At 46.2% G+C, this 22,381-nt stretch overlaps 1 protein-coding gene across 1 annotated transcript in view; it reads right to left on the bottom strand.

Moving 5' to 3' along the window:
* igsf21a (immunoglobin superfamily, member 21a) overlaps window positions 1-22,381 on the bottom strand; it is a gene marked incomplete at both ends in the record, with an annotated part of 170,059 nt that overhangs the window by 13,116 nt on the left and 134,562 nt on the right. The window contains 2 exons of the mRNA XM_084440727.1: window positions 3,808-4,327; window positions 16,254-16,369. Of these exons, the coding sequence (XP_084296853.1) occupies window positions 3,808-4,327; window positions 16,254-16,369 (636 nt within the window). The remainder of the gene's footprint in view (window positions 1-3,807; window positions 4,328-16,253; window positions 16,370-22,381) is intronic.

Raw genomic sequence — 22,381 nt, 5'->3', positions numbered from 1 at the left:
CACATTAGACTTTACATGATTGCAGCCGGCCTCGCAAAATAGACATGGCAGCGTCGGCGGGTCGAACGGTCACACCGTGAGGCGGTGAGAGATAAACACTTGACCGGTTGGAACGCTGAACTGTCATTAATAGTTCACACACACACACACACACACACACACATGCAGACGCGCTCACACAAATGCATCCTACACAATAGTCTTCTAGAAAGTGGGCATCCGCTCAGCGATTATCATGGTCCGGTGTCAGGTGGTGGGTGTCCTGTATGTGTGTGATCACTCTCTCAGAGGCGCATATGAAATTATACTTCCTTCATTCCATTTGACGGTGCTGAATAATACACGCCGTGACCCTGTGCCAATCCCAAACACCGAGCCGGGCTTAATTATTTAGATGCACCGGGTTCATGAATTCTGAATCGGAGAGGAGGACAGGGAGGCAGAGACCCTGGGAAGGGGGGGGGGGGGCAGAGGTGTACCCCCCGAGTCGATTTGCAATACGGGCACAGAGATGACGGGGCGGCGTGAATATTCATGAGTTGTAATACAACGGCGGTGCGTTGTCAGTCTGTCACTCTCGTCTCGCGTGCCAATGTCGAATCTGTGAAAGATGTTATTACTTATGGTGCGGTGAAAAGACATTCCTTTACATTTCCTGAAACATACCTGAGAGAGACGCGGGAGGAGATGTGTACGGCGCGACAGCTCCCCCGAGAAATTAGCTATTTCACACAGCTGCAACGGTGGCCTACTCAGAGTGAAGAATCCCTAAGGTGTCCTGCTCTGTGTAATCACATTCAACCGGGGTTAAATAACATATGATATTGTGTTTTTCTGGGAGATTGTGTGTTTTTGTATCACGTGTGTGTTGTCTGTTACATGTGCCAACCCGCACACACACACACACACACACACACACACACACACACACACACACACACACACACACACACACACACACACACACACACACACACAGGGGCTTCTGTAACCGCACCCATCCAACAAACCCATTGTAGATCTGTCTCCTAGTAGGTTTGTGAATGCTTTGAATTTCAAAGTGCACTCCAACTAAAATCAACAAAATGCACATTTGTCGGTCTGTTCTCCCTTCTGGGTTGGCGCAGAAGTGACGTCTAGAAGAAGCTCCCTTCTTCATCTCTTTAAAGAACGAAGCTCCCGGTAATGTGGTTGTTGAAATGCAGTGTGGGGGAAAGCTGTGCCAGAATATGAAAGTGCGTGAGAGTTTAGCAAGCCTTTTCTGTGAGAGTTTAGCAAGCCTTTTCTGTTTGTGTTTGTGTGTGTGTGTGAGAGCGCGTGTGTGTGCTTGCGGGACGGTATGTGTTAGGGTTAAATCACTGTGTGTGTGTGTGTGTGTGTGTGTGTGTGTGTGTGAGTGTGTGTTGACCTCATACTTTTACTTGATATCAGGGTTGAAACGCCTTTCTATGCCTCTGATATATATATGAACATATATATGAACATATGAACTTCGTATGGGAAAAATATAGATACAGTACAGTGAATCTAAAAAAACATCCTGGTGCCTTTCTACTTTACGGGGGAAGTTTGGTAGTGAACCCACATGCTGGAAGCACCTGTTCCACCATGTCGGCTTTCTTCTTTCTCTATCTCTACTGTATCTTACACTAATAATAATAATAATAATAATAATAATAAATTTGATTTATATAGCACTTCTCATTTGCCGAGACAGATCTCAAAGTGCTTTACAGATAAAAAAACAAATGGCACAAATAAAAGCTATTACACTAAAACCTTAAGAGCATTACAGGAAGTCTCTGAGTCCATTAGCTCCGTGGGGGAGCTGAGAGGGGGTCTGGACCGACCACTCAGGGGTGGGACAGAGGAGAGCCCTGATGCACGGAGCTGTTCGGATGAGGCAGGAGTTACAGAGAGATGCAGAGCAGTGTGCTTCAGGACCTGCACCAGAAATAGCCTCTCCACTCCGCTTCTCCACTCGCTACTCTTCCCATCCTTTCCCTTCCTCTGCTCTCTTCTTCTTTTTATTCTCTTTCTCTCCCCTCCTCTACTCTTCTCTCCTCCCCTCTCCCCTCCTCTCCCCTCCTCTTCTCTCCTCTCCCCTTCTCCTCCTCTCCCCTCCTCCACTCTCCTCTCCCCTCCTCCTCCTCCTCCTCTCCCCTCCCCTCCTCCACTCTCCTCTCCACATCTGTCTCCTTCCCTTCTTTCGATTCCTCTTCTCTTCTCTTCTCTTCTCTTCTCTTCTCTTCTCTTCTCTTCTCTTCTCTTCTCTTCTCTTCTCTTCTCTTCTCTTCTCTTCTCTTCTCTTCTCTTCTCTTCTCTTCTCTTCTCTTTTCTTCTCTTCTCTTCTCTTCTCTCATCCTATCCCTCCCCCTTCCATTCCGGAGCTTCCACCTTCCTTCCTTCCTGTCTTCTCAGAGAAGGCATAATGTCTCTGTTCATCATGTCAGCCCTACATAATCAGCAGGACTTTGCCAAATCCGCAGCCTTTTGAAGTGATAATAACATCTGGTGGGAGGCCATTTTTGTTTCAGGCTTTAAAAATGAAGTGTTTCTTTCTTGGATTGCTCCCTATGAAGGCTTAATGCTGACTTCTTTTCTCAGAGAGAGAGGGGAAGACTGCCTGATACTTTGTTCAACAGTTGCATCATGTCTTCATTCTCTTTGATACTTCAGAGATGAAACAGCAAACAAATAATGCCTCTTTCTCCTTGAAACTACAGAAATGAAAGCTAAATATACTCTTCCGCTTCAATGAGACTGTGTATTTCAGATGGAATGAACTTCAGACGGTCGTTTGTGTCAGAAAGAGGCTCCTACATCGAGTCCCCCCTTCCTCAGTGACATCACACGGCTGGCGTGTTCAGATTCCCATTTGACTTCCCTAATTCAGGTTGACTTTTTCAATAACGCCTGTGGGCTAACTCGATCTAGCGACAGACAGCTCGATGAATTGCCCTGTCAGTCACGTAGAGTTTTGCATTCCCCGCTAAACTCGCAATCTGCTCAGCTGTAACGCAATTAAGCAAAATCAGCTTTGTCCTGAGTATATTTGCGAGGGAGGCCTAGTCACACAGCCCTTGGCTGGAGAGAAAACAGTGACCCAAAGGGATGCAAGGAGAGAGAGAGAGAGAGAAAGAGAGAGAGAGAGAGAGAGAGAGAGAGAGAGGGAGAAAGAGAGAGAGAGAAAGCTAGAGAGAAAGAGAGAGAGAAAGAGAGAGAGGGGGAGAGAGAGAGAGAGAAGAGAGGAGAGAGGGGGAGAGGAGGGGAGACGACCCTTAATGCTGCTTAATGTGTTGTTTGAAATTTTATTATTGTTGTTGTTTGATGTTGTTATGCTATTTGGAACTCATTGTGGCTGTCTTGGCCAGGGCTCCTTTGAAAAAGAGATTCTAATTCTAACTAAAAGTTATATAAAGACGGGGTGGACTGTTACCTGACGCCAGATGGTTCGCTTCGCATAACCATCTGGGAACTCTCCATTGGAAACTGTTTGGAAAAGGGCAGTCACTTTCAAAAATACTTAGCAGGTGACTGGATGAGCCATCTGTCTATCACCATCTATCATGCGCTAACTTAATACGCTCCTCACTGTCATCACGCCTGAACCCGCCCAGCGTGGCTGTTTGTATTTCAAATTCATCCGAATCAGCGCTGATCGGCGAGATTGTTTTCTGATCTGGCACAAACAGATCTCTATGGAGAGTAGCATCCAGACTGATTTTGCGAGAGAAACAGGACGTGAGCTCGCAAAATCAGGACGGGTCTCGACAAGGCCAGAGCGGGCGACTGCTGTCTACTCACCTAGAGTGACCTCCGTCTGCATGGGCATGGACAGGGCCGGGTGCTTGACCTCGCAGCTGAACAGGGCGTCGTTGTCCAGCTGGGGGTTGAGGGTCCAGGTCAGCCGGGCCTGCACCAGCACCGAGCCGTCGCTCTGTGGGATGTGGGTGTGGCTGAAGTAGTAGAGCGGGTCGGTGCTCTGGACCCAGCGCGTGAACTCGCGGCTCACCACCGTCTCAGGAATGGACTCGGTGGCTGGGCTGGGCTCAGACGCCTGCTGCTGCTGCTGCTGGTGGCCCCGAGTGTGGCCCCCACTGCCCCCACGCCGGACTGGCGTCTCCGTGAACAGTCGGGCGGGGTGGCCATCCGGGTCCAGCAGGGAGAGGGACCTCTGAAGCTTGGTGTCGTCCAGGTCTCGGCCGATCAGGGGGCGGGCGCCACGCACCCCCGCCGAGCCCCCCACCGCCCCCCCCTCCTCCAGGGCGGACGGGTGGATGTAGGAGATGACCTCTATCAATTCTCCATCTCGCTTGAAGTACACCTGAGAGAGAGAGAAGGGGAGAGAGAGAGAGAGAGAGAGGGAGCCAGGGAGAGAGAGAAGAGAGAGAGAGAGGGAGAGAGAGAGAGAGAGGGAGACAGGAAGAGAGAGAGAGAGAGCATGAGAGAGAGAGAGAGAGGGAGGAAGGGAGGGAGAGAGAGAGAGAGGGAGGGATAGAGAGAGAGAGAGAGAGGGAGGGAGGGAGAGGAAGGGAGGGAGGGAATGGAGAGAGAGGGAGGGAGAGGGAGGGAGGGAGGGAGAGAGAGGGAGGGAGGGAGAGGGAGAAAGCGAGAGAGTGAACTGAACTGAACATACAGGAGTTTTCCTACTCTTGTATCTCATGACGGTAGTAGCCCTGGGCCCTGTATTACGAAACAGGATTACGGGGTTACCGCGATAACTTCAGGTTCAAGCCTGTTTTATCCGTATCACAAAGGTGGATCACTTTTCACCGCGCTACATCCCCATGGTAACTTATGCTGCCGAGCTAACCTGCTCCGGGGCAGGTTAAGTTCCAGATTATGGATCAAAACGGATGAAGCACTGCATGCTGACTGGTCAGTTCCCTTGGAAAATGGCATCGGGCGTTAAGATCCTACGGAACTTCAGTGTGCGAATTAGAAAATAATCTCAGTGCGTGAATAGTGAGAGGTTCTTTGACAGACCCACAAACCCCTATTGGGCTTTTTCTGATATCATATGAAAGGTTGCAGAATGGCTTTGTCAGCTGATATTTTGCCCGAACTTGTGCGTTTACAGTCCCGCAGATAAATAAACAATTGGCTACAGTTTCATATATGCTTCCTGTTGCTAGGAACAAAAGTAGGCTACATTTTAGTTGAATTGTTATAGCACCCCTGCCTGGCAATAAATGACATAGCCTTTTCGTAGTTTAGCCTACTTCTCCACCTCCAGCTTCACTTTTTCCATCTTAATATTTACTATTGAGTTCTAAACTCCTCTTGTATAGAGACGTCACATTGTCTGTTCCAACCTGAAACTAATCAAATAAATTATAGCCTGCTTGCTTGATTTAAGCATCCCTTGCTCACGGGGTTGCAGCTGAAAGAATAGGCTACAATTGTTGTGTGAACACATTCACAACATAGGTCATAGTTTGTCAACTTTCCTTCCTGCCTCTGACGGTAGAGACTGGATTTGTAGAACTAGCTTCGTAGTAGAGGGCCCTGGTTGCTTAATCTCTTGACAGGCAATCCAAGCCCTCGTCTTCAAACATAACCTCCAGGCGCTGCTTTAAAAATGAGGACACAGAACTGCCAATGGTGTCACTTTTCCAGCAGCATCCTCTCATATAGTGATGTCTGATCCCCCCTCACCCCCTTTTTTATGTGTGAAAAATTATTATACATTTATTTAATTTGTAGCCCATTAAGGAACCCTTGGATGTGTAAATTCAATTTGCACAGGATCAACATGTCAGTGCGGAAGATGAAGCTTTCCTCTGTGCTGTTTGCCATCTTTGGGAGGGGATTGTTGAGGCGTGCTCTGATTGGCCGCCAGCTCAGGGCCGGTTCACTGTGAGGTTAAATGGCAGTAATGAGTGTAAACAAGTATGATGTACAGCTGTGCTCATGGGGACGCACACACACACACACGCACGCACGCATACACACACACACACACACACACACACACACACACATACATACATACATACATACATACATACACACACACACGCACACATACATACATACATACATACATACATACATACATACATACATACATACATACATACATACATACATACATACATACATACATACATACATACATATATACATACACACACACACACACACCAAAGGGAGAGAGAAACCATCTTACATTCCCTAGGCCATTCTACCCATCCAAACTATAAATAATCATTCATCTTAAAGGGCTAGTGTGCTATTTTGGACATGTAGCCCTATTTGTGGTCTGTCTACCATGAACCTGAAACATAGAGACCATAATTTCACTGATCGTTCCAGAAAAACTATGATAAAGTGTTTTTCCGAGACGAGAAGCACAGGGTGTAATCTTACCATTCTCAGTATGCTCTCATGTGAAATGTATTGTAATCCGCATGTTTTTGCATGTTTGTCATGGCTTGGGCATAAGCATTCCCCTGGCACTTGTTTTCACTGTTCCCACAGAGGACTACGTATGTGCAAGTCATGCCAAACATCTAAACATATTCGGATTGTGATACATTTCACTGGAGAACACACTGAGACTGGTAAGATTACACCCTGTGCTTCCCGTCCCAGAAAAGCACATTTATCATAGTTTTTGCAACACATTTACATATGCCCCATTGACTTCCATTGTAGCCCAGTGAGCACGTGCATTACAACTGCAGCTAGCTCAATACTTGAACGATCAGTGAAAATATGGTCTATATGTTTCAGGTTCATGGTACACAGACCACAAATAGGGCTAAATGTCCAACATAGCACACTGCCCCTTTAAAGGGGCAGGCACACTTGTTTCAGTTGATGTTATTATTTGGATTAAGTGCTTAAATTCTGAATGTATGCCTTTTAAAAATCAGTGTAGCCGTTTCCTATAGGGAGGGAAAGTAATCTCATCGCCCCCTAGTGGTAGCGTTCCTAATGCCGAGAGAATGAATGAGTGATTTCTCATAGACACGTCTTTTGAAAAATGATATCTTGGTCGACACCGAAAAGTTAGTAGAATGCCTTAAACGGCAAATACTTGGAGACAAACTTTATTGATTCTGGTGATCATAGTTGATTTTCAATCACAATCCGAATTATGAAAATATTTTCCTTAAATTCCACTTCCAATAAATTTACTTTGACTGGAGGAATGGAGCAATCTCGCAAATTTGAAAAAAGGCGAAATACTGTTTGAAATTCTCACGGTTAGTAGGTTATTACTGTAAAGACACTCACAAGTTTTTGTTTTGATAACTTCACCGAAATGGCTTTGTAGTAATTATTACAAAATCCTGTCTATGGGAGTTTACATTGAAACTCCTCTCCGATAGGAACAAATCCACTAGGGGCGCATGTTTTCACTTTCCCTCTCTATACTGTATACGGGAAATACCGTGGCAAAATCACGGCCACAACTTCGAAGGGCAAACACATACAGTGACATCAGCCTTTGAAGTCAGTGATGTCACCCTTTTTTTCCTGCAGTATTTCCCAGGAAATGGCTACAGTGATGGTGACTTTTAAAAGGCCTACACACAGAATTTAAGCACTTACGTAATCCAAATAACATCAACTGAAACAAGCGTGACTTTGCCCCCTTAAAGCCCAACTTAACCATTTAATAGCAAGGGGGTCGGTCGTAATGTACAATGTTTTAAAGTAACTTTAACAGATTGACTTGCACTTATTGACTGAATAATATTGACATATTGACTGAAGTACAGCATTGTCCGAAGCTGGAGCGCAGCGTCGTACTGTACGCATGGGAGACTTGCTCACATGTGACCCCCGTGACCATCACATCTGTCTCACTTTTACTGTGAGAAGGCGGTCAATACCAATCAACCTATCAGAGTGTCCCTCTGAGGTCTGTGGGTGCCTAGAGCCTCCAGTCTCCCGGTCATCTGGGGAAGCGAAGAAAGCCCGCACAGATCCATAACGAGCTCATTACCTCCTCTCTCCTCTCTCCTTCTCTCTCAACACCCTCGCTCCTTCTCTCCCCCGTCGTTCCCTCTATTCTGCTCTTCCCCCTCTCCACCATTACCCCCCTCCCTCGGCCCTCTGGGCCCTCCTCCTCCCCTCCCCCTCCATCCATCATCCAGCTTACCTCCAGCCAGGGCTGAACAGTTAATGGCGTATTAATCGTTATCGCAAGTTTGGCCTCTGCAATATACTAACCGCGGTTAATGCATTCCTTTGAGTCGTCCACTGCACTAAAACAATTCCTGTTTATAGCTCTGCTCGGCATGTGAGCACCACAAATCACGGAAACGTGCGCACTGACGAATCACAGGTACTGATACACGTTGATTGATGATATGGTATTGAAGAGTCAATGTCCAGAGAGGAAAGCAGATTGCCAGAACTGAATTGTACAAGCGATTACATTTACATTACAGATCTTGTGCTGAGAATAGCAATGGCACTTGAGACAGAACATGCTCTCATCAGGTGCAAATCTCTGTGTGACAAATCACGGGCACACTGTTGAGGGTGCTCTGTGAACAGCTTCCATCAGATTCAAATAAATACAGACAAGATCAATAATCCTATTCAGAGATGTAGCGTTAAACCAGGCCAGGTCCAGCCTGGCTTATGTGCGTGGCTGGCTTGTTTCTGTTCAGGACTGGTAGGACGGAAGCTAGTCATGCCACTGAAATAGCTGTGAATTGAAATTACATGAAATTATATCTGATAAATAAAGATAGGTCTTGTCGCCTGGACACATCAGTTCCAATGCTTCCAATGCTTATCCTGCACAATAAGAGCGCCAGAAGATAGCCAGTTCGCTCATTAGCTCACAACAACTAGCAGCAACTTCCATAACATTAATGGTAGCAGTCAGTGGCTAAAGCATTTACACTGATGTTTCCTGTAATGTAAGCTATTTTGCTGCAATTGGTTCAACTTCTGTTTCTGGACAAAGGTAAGGGATAAAACCAGATAACACAAGGCTAGCGGACCTACAGCGGGTCCCTGAGGGACGAGTTGGTGGACCTCCGGCGGAATATAACACAAGGCTAGCGGACCTACAGCAGGTCCATGAAGGATGCTCCACCACCATTCCACCGGTAGTTAATTGTCTATATCCTAGGCCCATTGGCCGTGGGGTCCATGGCGTGGTGGCAAGACTCCACCCCCTCGCGTCAGAGCGGTTTGGGTGTAGTGCAGTTACTTCCGGGCAGTCTCCATACCCCCACTGGTGAAAACTGTGTCTCTAGCCCACTCAGGGGCTGAGTTGGCGTGGTGGCGAAACTCCGCCCGCTTGGGTCAGAGCCGATTGAGCGCAGTACAGTGACCTCTGGGAAATCTCCTTGCACCCACTGGTGAAGACCGTGGGTCTCTAGCCCACTCAGGGGCTGGGCCCCTCAGGTCAGAGCTGGTCGTGGACAGTGTACCTCTCTCCGGGCCACCCACCTGCCACCAGGTAAAACCCTGTGTCTCTAGCCCAATTGAGGGCTGAGTTGTGGGGTCCGTGGCGTGGTGGCGAGACTCCACCCCTCACGTGATATTGGGTCGGGGGCAGTGGAGCCCTCTCTGGGCTACCCATCTGCCCCCACTGGTGAAGACCGTGTGTCTCTAGCCCACTCAGGGGCTGAGTTGTGGGGTCCGTGGCGTGGACAGTGGCATGGTGGCAAGACTCCGCCCCCTAAAGTCATATTGTGTCGGGGGCTGTGGACCCCTCTCTGGGCTACCCACCTGCCCCCACCGGGGAAGACAAGTGTGTCTCTTGCCCACTCAGGGGCTGAGTTGTGGGATCCATGGCGTGGATAGTGGCATGATGGCGGACTCCGCCCCCTCGGGTCAGAGCTGGCCGAAAACGGTAAATGCTCTTGTGGTAGCTACATAGAACTCCAGCTTCTGGGACCACTGCCTCTTGTGGTAGCAACATAGAAACGCAGGTCAACAACGGGGCAGAGGCAGCCAGGGAGGAAGCCAGGGAGGGAAGCAGGGAGTGAGAACTACTGGACATTTGCTATTCTAGGTACGCTGGCTTACAGCCACACACAAACAACCCGCATTACTTCTAAGGTTAACATCCTCTTCAGCCTGGTGTTTGAAAAAGACCGAGAGGCGGAGACCTCCGTCCATGTCCGATGGCTGTAGGGGATGAATCATACCAATTTGCCCTCGCAAAGATAAAGATAATTCCCCTTAAGTCACCATGAGAGAGAGAGAGAAAGATTTTTCAAGGTGCCCACCCACATCCATTGTATGACCAAAACGGTGGTAGAGCAATTATCAGACTTTCTCAAAAGTGCTAGTTTTGTCAACGTTTTGATCTGAACCATTGTATATGATCATAAGTAACCTTAAAACAGGGCTAAACATGCATTTACCCTTTACTACTCCTTTAATCACTTGTTTAGAAAGGAGATGCACTTGTGAGTTCTGACGAGTAGTAGTACACTGACTACCTACTTTCAATTACAATTACTGTCAATCACTTTGGATGAAGCTAAATGACTGTAATGCAATGTAAATGTAATGTTACTGGAAGGTGCTGCAGGTATCGTTTTTCTAATAGCGAGGAGCTGTTGTTTTTTTAAGAGAGGACGTCTGTACATGTCCCTTAGACATCTGATGTTACTGCCTGGAATAAAGTGATTATGAATCACGCCTCTGTTCTACAGTCCTCAAATGCATCAGGGAGCAGTGTGCTCAGACAATGATGCCTGAGCACAAACAATCAGCTGGTTTCTGAATTGAATAAGCCCCCGCTTTAATGAAATAAAAAGGACCCCCCCCCCCCCCCCCCCCCCCCGCTCAAAGAAAGAAAGAGAGATAGATGTAAGTGCTCACCCGAGCCTTGCCTTGGAGAGATGAAGATGGTAGGATAGGAGAGGGAGGCTTGCGCTTCGCTTGTGAATAGGCAGTGATGAAAGCACCTGCACTTCACATACTGGCAGCTACACACACACATACACACACACACACCACCACCACCACCTTCCCTCCGTTCCTAACATCTCTAATCCAAAACTCATTTGGAAATGTTACAATAAACTCATTCTTTTCACCCATTGGCTCAAATACACCTTTATGTTGCCACAATTAATCACAGAGCTGTCAAGGGACAAGGCAGTAATTTTCACAGTGACAGCATGAGCCAATGTGAGAGGGCTAGAGGAAGTGAGAGAGAGAGAGAGAGAGAGAGAGAGAGAGAGAGAGAGAGATAAATGAGAAAGAGAGGGATCACCGCCATGACTTAATCATCTCTAGTTCTCATTATTAGCTGTCATTATCTTTCCTCTTTTCAATCAGTGGTTGCTTGTGCTCTGAGAAGGTGCTAATGGCCCCACTAGCGAGCTGTTACTGTTATGCCACTGGCTTGTTCCAATGACACGGGATGATGACAGGGCCTGAAAGCAACATTCAGGGGCAGAGAGCTGTGTGAATGACATGGGCATTAATGAAACAGCGCTTTGCATTTCAAATCTCAATGGAAGTTTCTCAAAGCCCTCTGGATATTTGTGGCATCACGGTAAATGTCCTTGCTATGGGATGGTTGTGTAATCTTGTTTTATCCTCCAGTATGATTCTCAGTTTAAAAGCTGAAGTCATTATGCACTATATTTAACTGCAACAACTGCAATAAGCGCCAAGGACTTTTTTTTCGAAAACAAAATGAAACATTGGTTGTTTGTAATCTAAAGCCATTACAAATAAAGTGACTGTGTAATTCTTTGAGAAAATGTAAAATGCTAGCTGTACACATGAACATGGTTTCTTTGAAATAGGTTTAGAGTCACAATTGATCCTAGGCTTACAAAGGTTTGACATTAAACATAGATCTGACAATAATTAATTTTGAAACAAGCTCCAAAGCAACATAATTGACAAATAACTGACACCTCCAAACCCTGAGGCCAATTAAATGTATTTTTAACAGATAATATGTGATTTCATGTTCAAAAACATAGACATTGGAATGTTCTTTTCAACATTCTGTAAACTTGCCACTTTGGAGACAACATTTTGAGCCGACAGCAAGGTATGGATGCCAACTTCTGGGTTGTAATGGGAATTTAATGATCCTCACTCTGCATAAGTTACTTAAAAGGAAATGCCTCCGTACATCATCACAGTTTTAGGCTGATGTAAACATGACAGCAACTGTAATAAATTGTGCTTTTAAATAGTGCTTGGCTTAAATGACTTGTGGGGTATACTATGATCTTTAAAGCTTTAGTGTCACCAAATCATTACATTACAGTCATTTAGCAGATGCTTTTATCCAAAGTGACTTACAATAATTGCATTTAACATAGGTAGTCAGTGTACTACTACTGGCCAGAACTCACAAGTGCACCTCCCTTCTAAGCAAGAGTGACAGAGAGTACAATTAAAGCCAAGGTAGCAAGACTATAAATACAACAGGTGCTTAAGAGGGAGGATCCTGGTAGTAGTTCTTGCAGATGTGAGTTTTGACCCTGCGCTGAAAGATGGGCAGCGACTTGGCTGTCCTGACATCAGTGGGTAGTTCATTCCACCACTGCGGGGCCAGACAAGAAAATGGGCCATGGCCATGTCAATCGACCGCAAGGGCCTTGGAGTGATAGGGCAGCCAGTCGCCTACGAGGTAGCGGAGTGATCGGGAGGTGGTGTAGGGCTTGACCAGGGCCTGGCGGTAATCATTTTGTGTGCTGAGTTACAGCACAGGCACTGCATATCTGATTTGTTTTGCTCTAATACTTTTTGTAATAATTTACATTTTGTTTTCTGAGGTGTCAAGAAAGAAATCTATCGGAAAAATATTCATCATGGCAGAGATCCCACTGGGAAGAGCTTCTTTTTCTTCTTTTTCTTTCTTTTTCTTCTGTCGTTTCATTCTGAAATCAATGTTTCCCTTCCCTCCCACAGGATCTCAGATAAGATTAAAGATGGATCTAGAGACAGTGCTGTTCAAAAGTCCATCTCTGTACACTGTCAGAGTTTGTTTACTGGGCTTTGATTTGATCCTCCCTTACAGCACTACTTTGGCAGGGTGATCAACTCCTCATGATCCCTCCATAACTAAGGAACAGCCCTTAAGGTGTATTTTTCTCAACACTTTTCTTTGCACTCCGTCAAACAGACTCATCGCTAGGCTGTGTTACAACCACAGACGACATTCCGTCTACCGTCAGCAACTGTAAAGAGAAATCATTCAAGTCAATTTATTCTGTTCCAGTTTCATCACTCCCCCCTAACAGCTTCTTCAGTAGAACCCACTCCCTCCCAGTCTCCCTCCACATCTGTCTCCCAAACCGTTACCTTTTCTGCTACCTCACTTAACCTAACATGAGTTTTCGATGCCTCTCTTCCAATGCTGGAACTTTAAGTGCTTTTGTATTGAGTCCCTGTTCTATCCTTTTGGCAAGCTTAGCACTGATTTATTTTTGAAGGGTTGGGATTACTTGATAATACTCTGTATGAAACGGCTGTAAGTCTTTTCTAGTTTCCTGTTGCCCGTGATGTCAAATCTGAGCTCAAAGGCTAAAAGATGATGTTGTGGAATGAAATCATAATCTTAGAAAAAATTACTTCTTAATGTAACCCAATTGGTTGAGGAATGTCAAAGTGTATTAACATGTGATATGTAGCGCCAAGCTTTTGATGTAATTCAACATGCCCTTTTAGTGAAATAGCATACACCTGCCTCTACACTCGTTACAGTACATCAGCAAAGAAATAAACAATAGACCATTATAAAGGAACAAATATTGCATACATCACACCAATAGAATGGCCTTTCAAATGTGTTTTTAGGCATACAAGCTACAGTAGTGTCAGCACCCTGTTCAATACTGCATCAGTGATATGAGTCGTAGGGCTCTCAACATGTTCTCCCAAGCATTATTAATCAACCTCCGCTTGACTTGAATCTTAACATTGTGAGCGACTACATGTAGAGGCCGACTGTCTAGAGATAGCCTTTCAGATTAATCCCATTTCCTCCAGTGGTCTCTGAGAGGGGCTCGGTGGAGTGGGACGGCAACGGCTCAAGCCCTGGTTATACGTTCCTGCGGCCGCGAGTACGCGATGTTCTGCATGATGTACATTTCACCATCTGAGGGCGTGCGCGTGCGTAGGCTCCGCACGTGGATATCCGTGTGCTTCCGGTTCTTTTGCGACCGCACACACTGGTCGGCCGCGCCCTCTGCGATATCGGAGCACCGACCGCCGCGTCCTCCAAGCGGACGATGGCGCTAGTATAAACAGCGCCCCCTGACTCCCGCCCTTGAGTGAGGAGGACTGCGCTGCTGCGTCTGTGTCTCCCGGCTCCGTCCGGCCCGCTGCCGTCCCAGGGCTGGTCTCAAAGCCTCGGTCACACACCCAAAACGGACGCGTACACGGACATCTGCGGACGCCATCCTCCTCACTCAAGGGCTTTATACCTGATTGCTAAGGACCCGTACCTGAGAGACGGAAATTACGTTCACCTTGTGTTCACCTCTCACCGGGCCTATAATTGCAGGAAATATCTGAGAGGGTGTGTGGAGAACATTAGCATACGCAGACCGTGATTAATCACCCTGCGGGGGAGGAACAGCGAGCGCCTGCACTAAGGCCTGCTCCGTAAGCATGTGGTTCAGCTATTTTTCTTCACTGGGACCTCTATAGGAGCTGCGGAAACAGGCGGGTTTTGCGTGAGTGTGTGTGTGTGTGTGTGTGTGTGTCTGTGTGTGTGTGTGTTTGTGTGTGTGTGTGTGCGTGTGCGTGTTTGTGTGTGTACCTGTATGCTCTTAGTCACTTGTTTTAGAAAGGGGATGAACTTGTGAGTTCTGGCGAGTAGTGATACATTGGCTTTTCCTACATTAAATTATTTGAAGTTGCTTTGGATAAAGTGTCAGCTAAATGATTGTAATGCAGTGGCGGCTGGTGAAAAAAATAGTAGGTGGGGCTGAAAGTTTCTAAACCAAACCCCTGTAGGGGGGTTTGGGGGCATCCCCCCCCCAGTAAATCAAGCATTCTGGTGCATTCTGAGAAAATAATAAAGGCAAAATGCAACATTTCCCTGTATAGATTTTCCTATTTACAAAGACAAATGGGGTGGGAGAACTGAATTTTAACTTGATTTAATTGAAAAAGCAAATTTGCAACTGTTATGTTGAATGTTATTGAACAAGCTTTTTGACTAGAATGACTATGGATAACAAACCTGACAAAACAAGTTTCTGAAGTCAGACTGCACGTAACTGAAATACTCAGTCTTTTTTTTAAAACAAGCCTTACCACTAATTGAATATAGGCCTAATGTAATGTAAAAATGTAATGGATGTGTTCCTGTGTCAATCCCACCATGTTCCCTCTCCCCAGTAACTCAGAGACTTTTACACATTTGTCTGCTATTGCAACAGTTGTTGTTGTTGTTGTTGTCAGTGAAGTATTCAGAGAGGTGCTTGTTCTGGAGGTAGCCTGCTCACCATGACCAAGGTCATTCTGTCTGTCTGTCTGTCTGTCTGTCTGTCTGTCTGTCTGTCTGTCTGTCTGTCTGTCTGTCTGTCTGTCTGTCTGTCTGTCTGTCTATCTATCTATCTATCTATCTATCTATCTATCTATCTATCTATCTATCTATCTATCTATCTATCTATCTATCTATCTATCTATCTATCTATCTATCTATCTATCTATCTATCTATCTATCTATCTATGTGATTGTATACTGACTGCACCTTTTGTATTTGTGTCCCAGTATGTAATTTTCTCAATGTAGGCATAAATACATTTCTACCCCTTTAAGATTATTATTTATATTTTGGATGGGTAGAATGGCCTAGGGAATGTAAGATGGTTTCTCTCTCCCTTTGGTGTGTGTGTGTGTGTGGTTGTAGGAGAAGGGATATTTATGTATGTATGTATGTATGTATGTATGTATGTATGTATGTATGTATGTATGTATGTATGTATGTATGTATGTATGTATGTATGTATGTATTTATCCTTTGTTCTTTTTTATTCTCATTCGCTACTATATTCTGCATTTCCAACCTTTGCTGTAATTTCCCACTGCTGAAATATCACATTTCCTCCTACGGGGATGATTAAAGTTCATATCTATGTCTACTGTACAGTAGATGTAGATGTCTTATTCTTCCACATGTGTCCACTGTATGCGAGTGTGTAAGTCTTCGGGTGTTACACTGAAAACTACAACATGTACTAGCTAGTATGTGAGGATACACTTCCTGTGTCCAGTAGTGTCTCCCTACGGGTGTGTGCGTGCATGGGATACGTGAGCGTGAGACGGGACTCACTGATGGGGCCGGCTTCCCCCCCCTCGCCGTGCAGACCAGCGTGAAGTTCTGGGCCTGGTACCGGCTAAATGGCGCCGGAGTGTTCTCCGCCATCACAGAAATGTTGCTAGGGGGCGCTGTGGAGCAGAGGGAGAGAGAGAGAGGTTCCGGTTAAGGAGAAACTAAGGTTCAAGATAGATGACACACAGGTGGAGACTTAAACAGGCTAATAGGCGTGAGAAAATGAAAACAAACAAAGCCCTTAACCGCCGCGATGCGCATGTGAACAGAAACGGTTTCTTCTGTGCCGAGAGCGTCTTAAAAGAACAGGCTGTTGGGATCTGGGGAGATTGATCTGTAGGACCCCGGCCATGTGTTCCCCATCTCTCCTCGGGCTTGATGAGTCTGGCTGCAGTGGCCGTTGAAAGAGACTAAATCTCATGCATGTCGTGTCGTCAGCCCCGCTGGCCCCCTCGGTCTACCCCCCAGGGGGCTCTGGGAGGACGAGGACGTGTCCTTATGAAACAGAAATGCATTGCGATATATTGGAAAACATAACGTAATATATCAAACAATACATTTCCATAGGAAACAAGTGGTTATATTGTCCATACTACATATATGTAAAGCTGCAATTCCTTATGTATTATTCAATATCATGTATGTATCATAAATCATTCTGTATATGTCCTCCATATATTTTACATACTATAACATATTGACAGCTAATATATAGGGGGATATATTTTCTTTGCGTCAGGGTGGTGGTGGAGACGATGGGGGGAACATGTGAGTGTGTGTTCTCAGCGGCTGAGAGGAGCGGAGGGCCGGTGTGTGTGACACAACGATAATGGGAAATTGAACCATATAAATCACCCGCAACCAAGTGTATGCGTGCGTGTGTGCGTGTGTGTATGTGTGTGTGTGTGTGTGTGAGCGTGTGCATGTGGATCAATTGAAGCATCAATGGGATGTCGAGGAGGAACCGGTGGTAAGGCACAGAGAGAGACAACACATCAGATGGAGGATGGGACATGGAGCAAAGTGTTATACGTCCGAATTTCCTGGCGGGAAACTGTGAACGTTTCACGCTTCGACAGACCACCTGCGTCATTCTTCCCCGGGTGGGCGTCGGCATATTCCGTCAGCTGACATTCGCCTCCTGCGAACGTGCGCCTCCCCCCTTGTGATGTGGGGGGGGGGGGGGGGGGTTGGCCGCTGAGAAGCGCCGTCCGGAATCGCGTGAGAGGGTTAAGAGAGGACGTGGCGGGGGTCCTAATACCAATCTGCCCGCTGGTAAAACCATGCGTATAAATAAAGAGAGTCTGGCGTTTCAAGGAGTGCAGCCTTCTTTTCATGTCACTTTTTTTTTTAGATCTAAATCCATTCAGAGGGCTTCAGACAGACACTCTGGAGTGAACAATTGATTAAATAGAAGGTGGATGGGCATGTGGTGGGAGGCGGGGGAGATGACTGCTGGCGTGAGTGCCTCTCTCGCTCTACACCTCTTAATTGCTTATTGATGGGGGACGTATGGCTGTCAATTAACCTTAGAACAGTCCATTAGCTGTCTACAACGGGGCTGGTCGCACACATGATTAGCGGACGGAGCCTGCCAAAGCCCGCCGGGGTTACCTCAGGTCTCAGGTCTGAGTTATGACTTCGACAACAAGACCGCAGCTCGGCGTCGAGGGCACTAAGCCCCGCCCCGACGTCACATTCCGTATGCCGTCAGCATGGAGAAGTATCGACAAAGGGGAATTTCGGACAGAGATGAAGGACAGAAAGTGTCGACCATGACAGAAAAAGCACAAGCGGAATAACTATGCTGTGTAAACAGTCTGCCACTTCCAGACGGGTTTAGAATGCGACACCAGGTTTGATCACACCTTCGCGCTGGTCTCGTCTGGATTAAGGTACGAAAGCCAGGAAAAGCTATAAGCTATGGAGACAAATAAACCTTGACAAAATATTTGATATGATTAAAATCAAGACGCGCCATTGCAGTTCGCAAGGACAGCATTAATCCAACGGATTTAGATAGTTTGAAATTATAGTGTTTAAGATCTTCAGACATCATGCAATTGCATTCATATTTCTTGATCCTCTTGTGGAATAGCATGTACTGTACTGACCTTTTTTTTCATTTGATTATTTTAGATTTGAATTACTTCACACTCCCATCCATTCTGCACAGGTAAACATTTACAACATTTGCGACATCCACATACTCTAGAGTGTGAAACCATCTTTCTCGAATTATAACTACTGTAGTTCTGCATTTCACAATACAATACAAGTCAAAAGAAAAAAAAATTATGACATACTTTAGGCAAAACATAAATAAATAAATAAATAAATACTCCGGAACACTTTTCCCGAACATGTTCAGAAAGACGCCAATATCGTTGACAGCTGGGGGGATTGTCCAAAGGCCCCAGGTACAGTAGCTGCGGTTAAACCAATGTTCAGTTGTTTTTTGACTGATTGCATTTCAGATTATTTTTTCTGTCTGTACACAGCAAAGTGTGATGCAATTCTACTGCACCATGTGCCTCAGGGTTTTCTATCACCGTGTTGAATACTAGCAGAGGTTCCTGAGCAAGTTCTGCTTCAAGTGAGCCAAATATCCCTGTGGAAACTAAATCGCTATGTAACACTGGCACAAAATACAGTAGCAGCCCCCTGTAGTGAAGTTCACCATTCAGACGATCTGCTTTACTGTATGTCTCAATAAGCAGTACCGTACAAAGCCATTCAGACTCCAGCGAGTCATTAGCCCAATCATCCTATAGAGGGTTTAAGGGATGAGTATTAAAAGGTGAAGGTTCTGGTGCACAGGGAAGCAACCTCACTGCCAACCACATTTGAGAGGTTATACTGTATAGTAATACCTCACACTCATTTGGTCCAACAAGGGCAAGTCTTCAAAGACCCATCACCTTCCATCCGTCTATTAACTTACAAGGCAACCATTCAATCTCTCCTCCTCCACCCTTGCTACTCCAGCCCGGTTTATACCGATAACAGCTCAAGTCCAGCCCCCCCCCACCCACACCCCCTCACCACCCCCCCCCCCCCCCCCCCCATCCCCTCCCACCTCCTCTCTCTCCTTGTTCTACAGCCTCAAGCACCATTACCCTGCTCCCTCTCAAAAAATAACTGCAAATGGGATTGGAGAGTGTGTGGAGCAGAACCACGTTTAAGAGGGCTCCCCTGAGACCCTCCTCTCTGGCCTGATAATGAAGGGATTTAGAGCTTAGGAGACGGCAGTGCACGGGGCCCCCTGTCTGGGTCCCCCCACCCCCCTTCCCTGGACACTCTCCATGGTCTGGAGGGGCATAGAGGACGCCAAGGAAAGGTTGCCAAGGTCATCCCCAGATCCGTTTGATGGTAAAGAAGTCATTTAGCGATAACTGTTTAATGAAGACTTTATGTAAGTCATGCCTAAGGGTGCAAGAATAATGAGTTCAAATGGACTAAATGTATGCATGGCCTCTGCATGAGAGAGGGATTATGATCCTCCTAAGGGCGGTTGGACACAATAGCAGCCAAAACAAGTAAGCTATGCTTGACATCTGCTTTGAAGTTGTTTGTTGATTTAGTTCCTTTGTTGGCCTACATCCACACTAATACGTTTTGAAACAAAAACGATCTCCTACGTTCAAGGGCCAATGGTTTGGCTAATGACTTTAGATTTTCTCCAGCACTAGGTTTTTTTTAACTCCCAAAATAGGAATATGAATTATGAGCAACAACCACTGAATCTTTTGAAGCAAAAGCAAAGCCTGCCCTTAAAAGATACTGTAGCAGCAGACAAGCTAATCCAGCATCATTTGGTACACCGAACATTCACCAGAATGCAGGAAATTAAGTGTTTCACAAGAAATTCCTGGAGTAGGACCCTCAACCCCCCCTGCTTAATGTGTCCTCTGCCATATTTACAGCACCCCCTCCCACAAAATACAGTAGTTCCAACGTCCCTGGGTGGAAGACTTACTGAAAGTAACACATGAGTATAAGCGGTCAAAATGCCGGAAAACAGGGAGATGTTGCAAAGCGAATACGGTGACATATTAAAGCACTACCGACTGATGCTGTTTGTTTTTTTCTGCAAAAGGGTCACGTGGTACAGACGTGACGAATCAGTGAAGGACACGTTGTGACTGATAAGAGCCAATCAGGAAGCGAACATGAGTGTCGAACGAAGTCTCTGTTTCTGTCCGTCCGGACAAAAACATAATCTCTGAGTTTTCAAAGGGTTAAGCAGGGTTTTCAAAAGTCTCAGTTTCACGGGTTCGAAAACACTGGAGTAGTGTGCCCACTAGGCGTAAACTTAGCAAAAGTTTCATTCATTTCAAAACAAAAACATATTAGTGTAGAGTCGAGTCTTAGTAGCCTAAGATGGCAGCCAGGATCTTCACTGCCTAACACCGGGTTTATTCAAATAAATGATTCATGAACAAATCCTGATTGAGATCATCGCCTACAGACATGGTTACCACCTTCAATGTGAGACCAGAGGGGGATTTGAATCATGCATGCATAGTGTCAGGATTAGGCCATCAGTATGCATCAGCTACTAGCTGTGAGCTGAAGGGGCCTTGCAGGAGCTCCGGCAGGGCCGGCTCTGGAGTCTGGTCCGGGCCCAGAGAGGCCCCTAGAGGGCATCTACTAAATATTCCTCCTCACCACCCTGGGAGTCGCAGCCATAGTCTCCATCTTTTCATGGCCACAACAACGCATAGCCACTGGGGAGAATGAGAGAGACTCGCAAAGAGTCACAAAGAGTCGAGTAAATGAAATTAACAATACACAGAGAAGAGAAGTAATACACAGAGAAGAAGCCGGCGCAATAGCATGGCGGACCTCAGTAGGGAGGCTGCATAGTGCATCGCTCCAAATGACAACACTTGCACCTGTTGTCAGACCGCCACTCGTTGACGAGGTTAGGCAGAGAGAAGCAATATCCGCCTTGATTCAGATCTAATCGGACTGGGTGATGGATTCAGCCTGAGAATGTGAAGAGTTTGACAACGACACAAGGAGGTTCAATAGAATTTTTTTTGGGGGGGGTCCAGTGTACAGGCATTTAATACCTCAAGGAGTCACAAATAAATTCACCACCCCTAATCAATGTGCCACTTTGCTAATAACTTATGCTAAGCTCTAATACATGGTGCTCAAAATTCACTCGAGTTAAAGACTGCTGTTAACATAACACATTCGCTCTCAGCTGCCTTCTCAGTGCAAAAGGCTCAATGAAGATAGACCGCAGCTAGCTAAGTGCCTGTGCCAAACTGCTTGCCTACAGGAGTTTGAGAAGTCACACACTAGGCAGGGCTATGATCCAGGCTGCTGCACAGATAGAAGGCAGCCTGAAAAACAATCAAGTTAAGTCTTCTCTCCGTGAACTGAGTGCTGAGGCTCCAAGTCTGTTCCTTTGAAATCCTTTTCCTGGGACAAGTGGTACTAGGAGATAAAAGACACAGAAATGCCTTTTAATCACTTTTTCATTGTGCTTTTAGCATTTGCATTTAACCGCCCGCACCCATTCATTTGCATTTGTTATTACTGTGCTGTCAGCTCATATCGCAATCTCCCACCACGAGCCAACCAGGGGCAAGGAGTCGGGGGGCAGGGAGAGTGCCCTTCCTCCAACTCCCACGGCTGTCAGGATGCAAAAGTGGGTGACACACTCAGACAAAAGCTTGTGTCACATTGAACAAGTTCCCCAGTTAGGAGGCCCATTAATCATGCCAATGTTGTCGGAAAACAGAAGCATGTGTTTGTGTGTCTGTGCGAGCGTGTGTGTGTGTGCAAGAGAGATTGTATGAGTGTTTGTGTGCGTGTGACACGTGCGTGTGTGTGTACGCATGTGTGAGTGTAAGCGTGTATGCGCGCGCGTGCGTGTGTGTGTGTGAGAGAGAGAGAGAGAGAGAGATGATGGGGCAGTTCTTGGAAGCATATGGTTTCATCATTGATACATCCCTGAGCATTGAGAGCTGTCAGACGACTCCCATACCTGATGCTGCCTATGTGTGGACATAACTCCCGGGCTGAGTCAGTTTCTGTCAGAGAAGAAAGGCTCTCTATCGACACTTTAGAAACCCTCGGTTCCTTAAACAAAACCACCTCTCAGAGATAAT

This window comes from Borostomias antarcticus (assembly GCF_949987555.1).
Source record: "Borostomias antarcticus genome assembly, chromosome: 7".
NCBI classification, from domain to species: domain Eukaryota; kingdom Metazoa; phylum Chordata; class Actinopteri; order Stomiiformes; family Stomiidae; genus Borostomias; species Borostomias antarcticus.
This window is presented reverse-complemented; position numbering and strand designations above follow the sequence as displayed.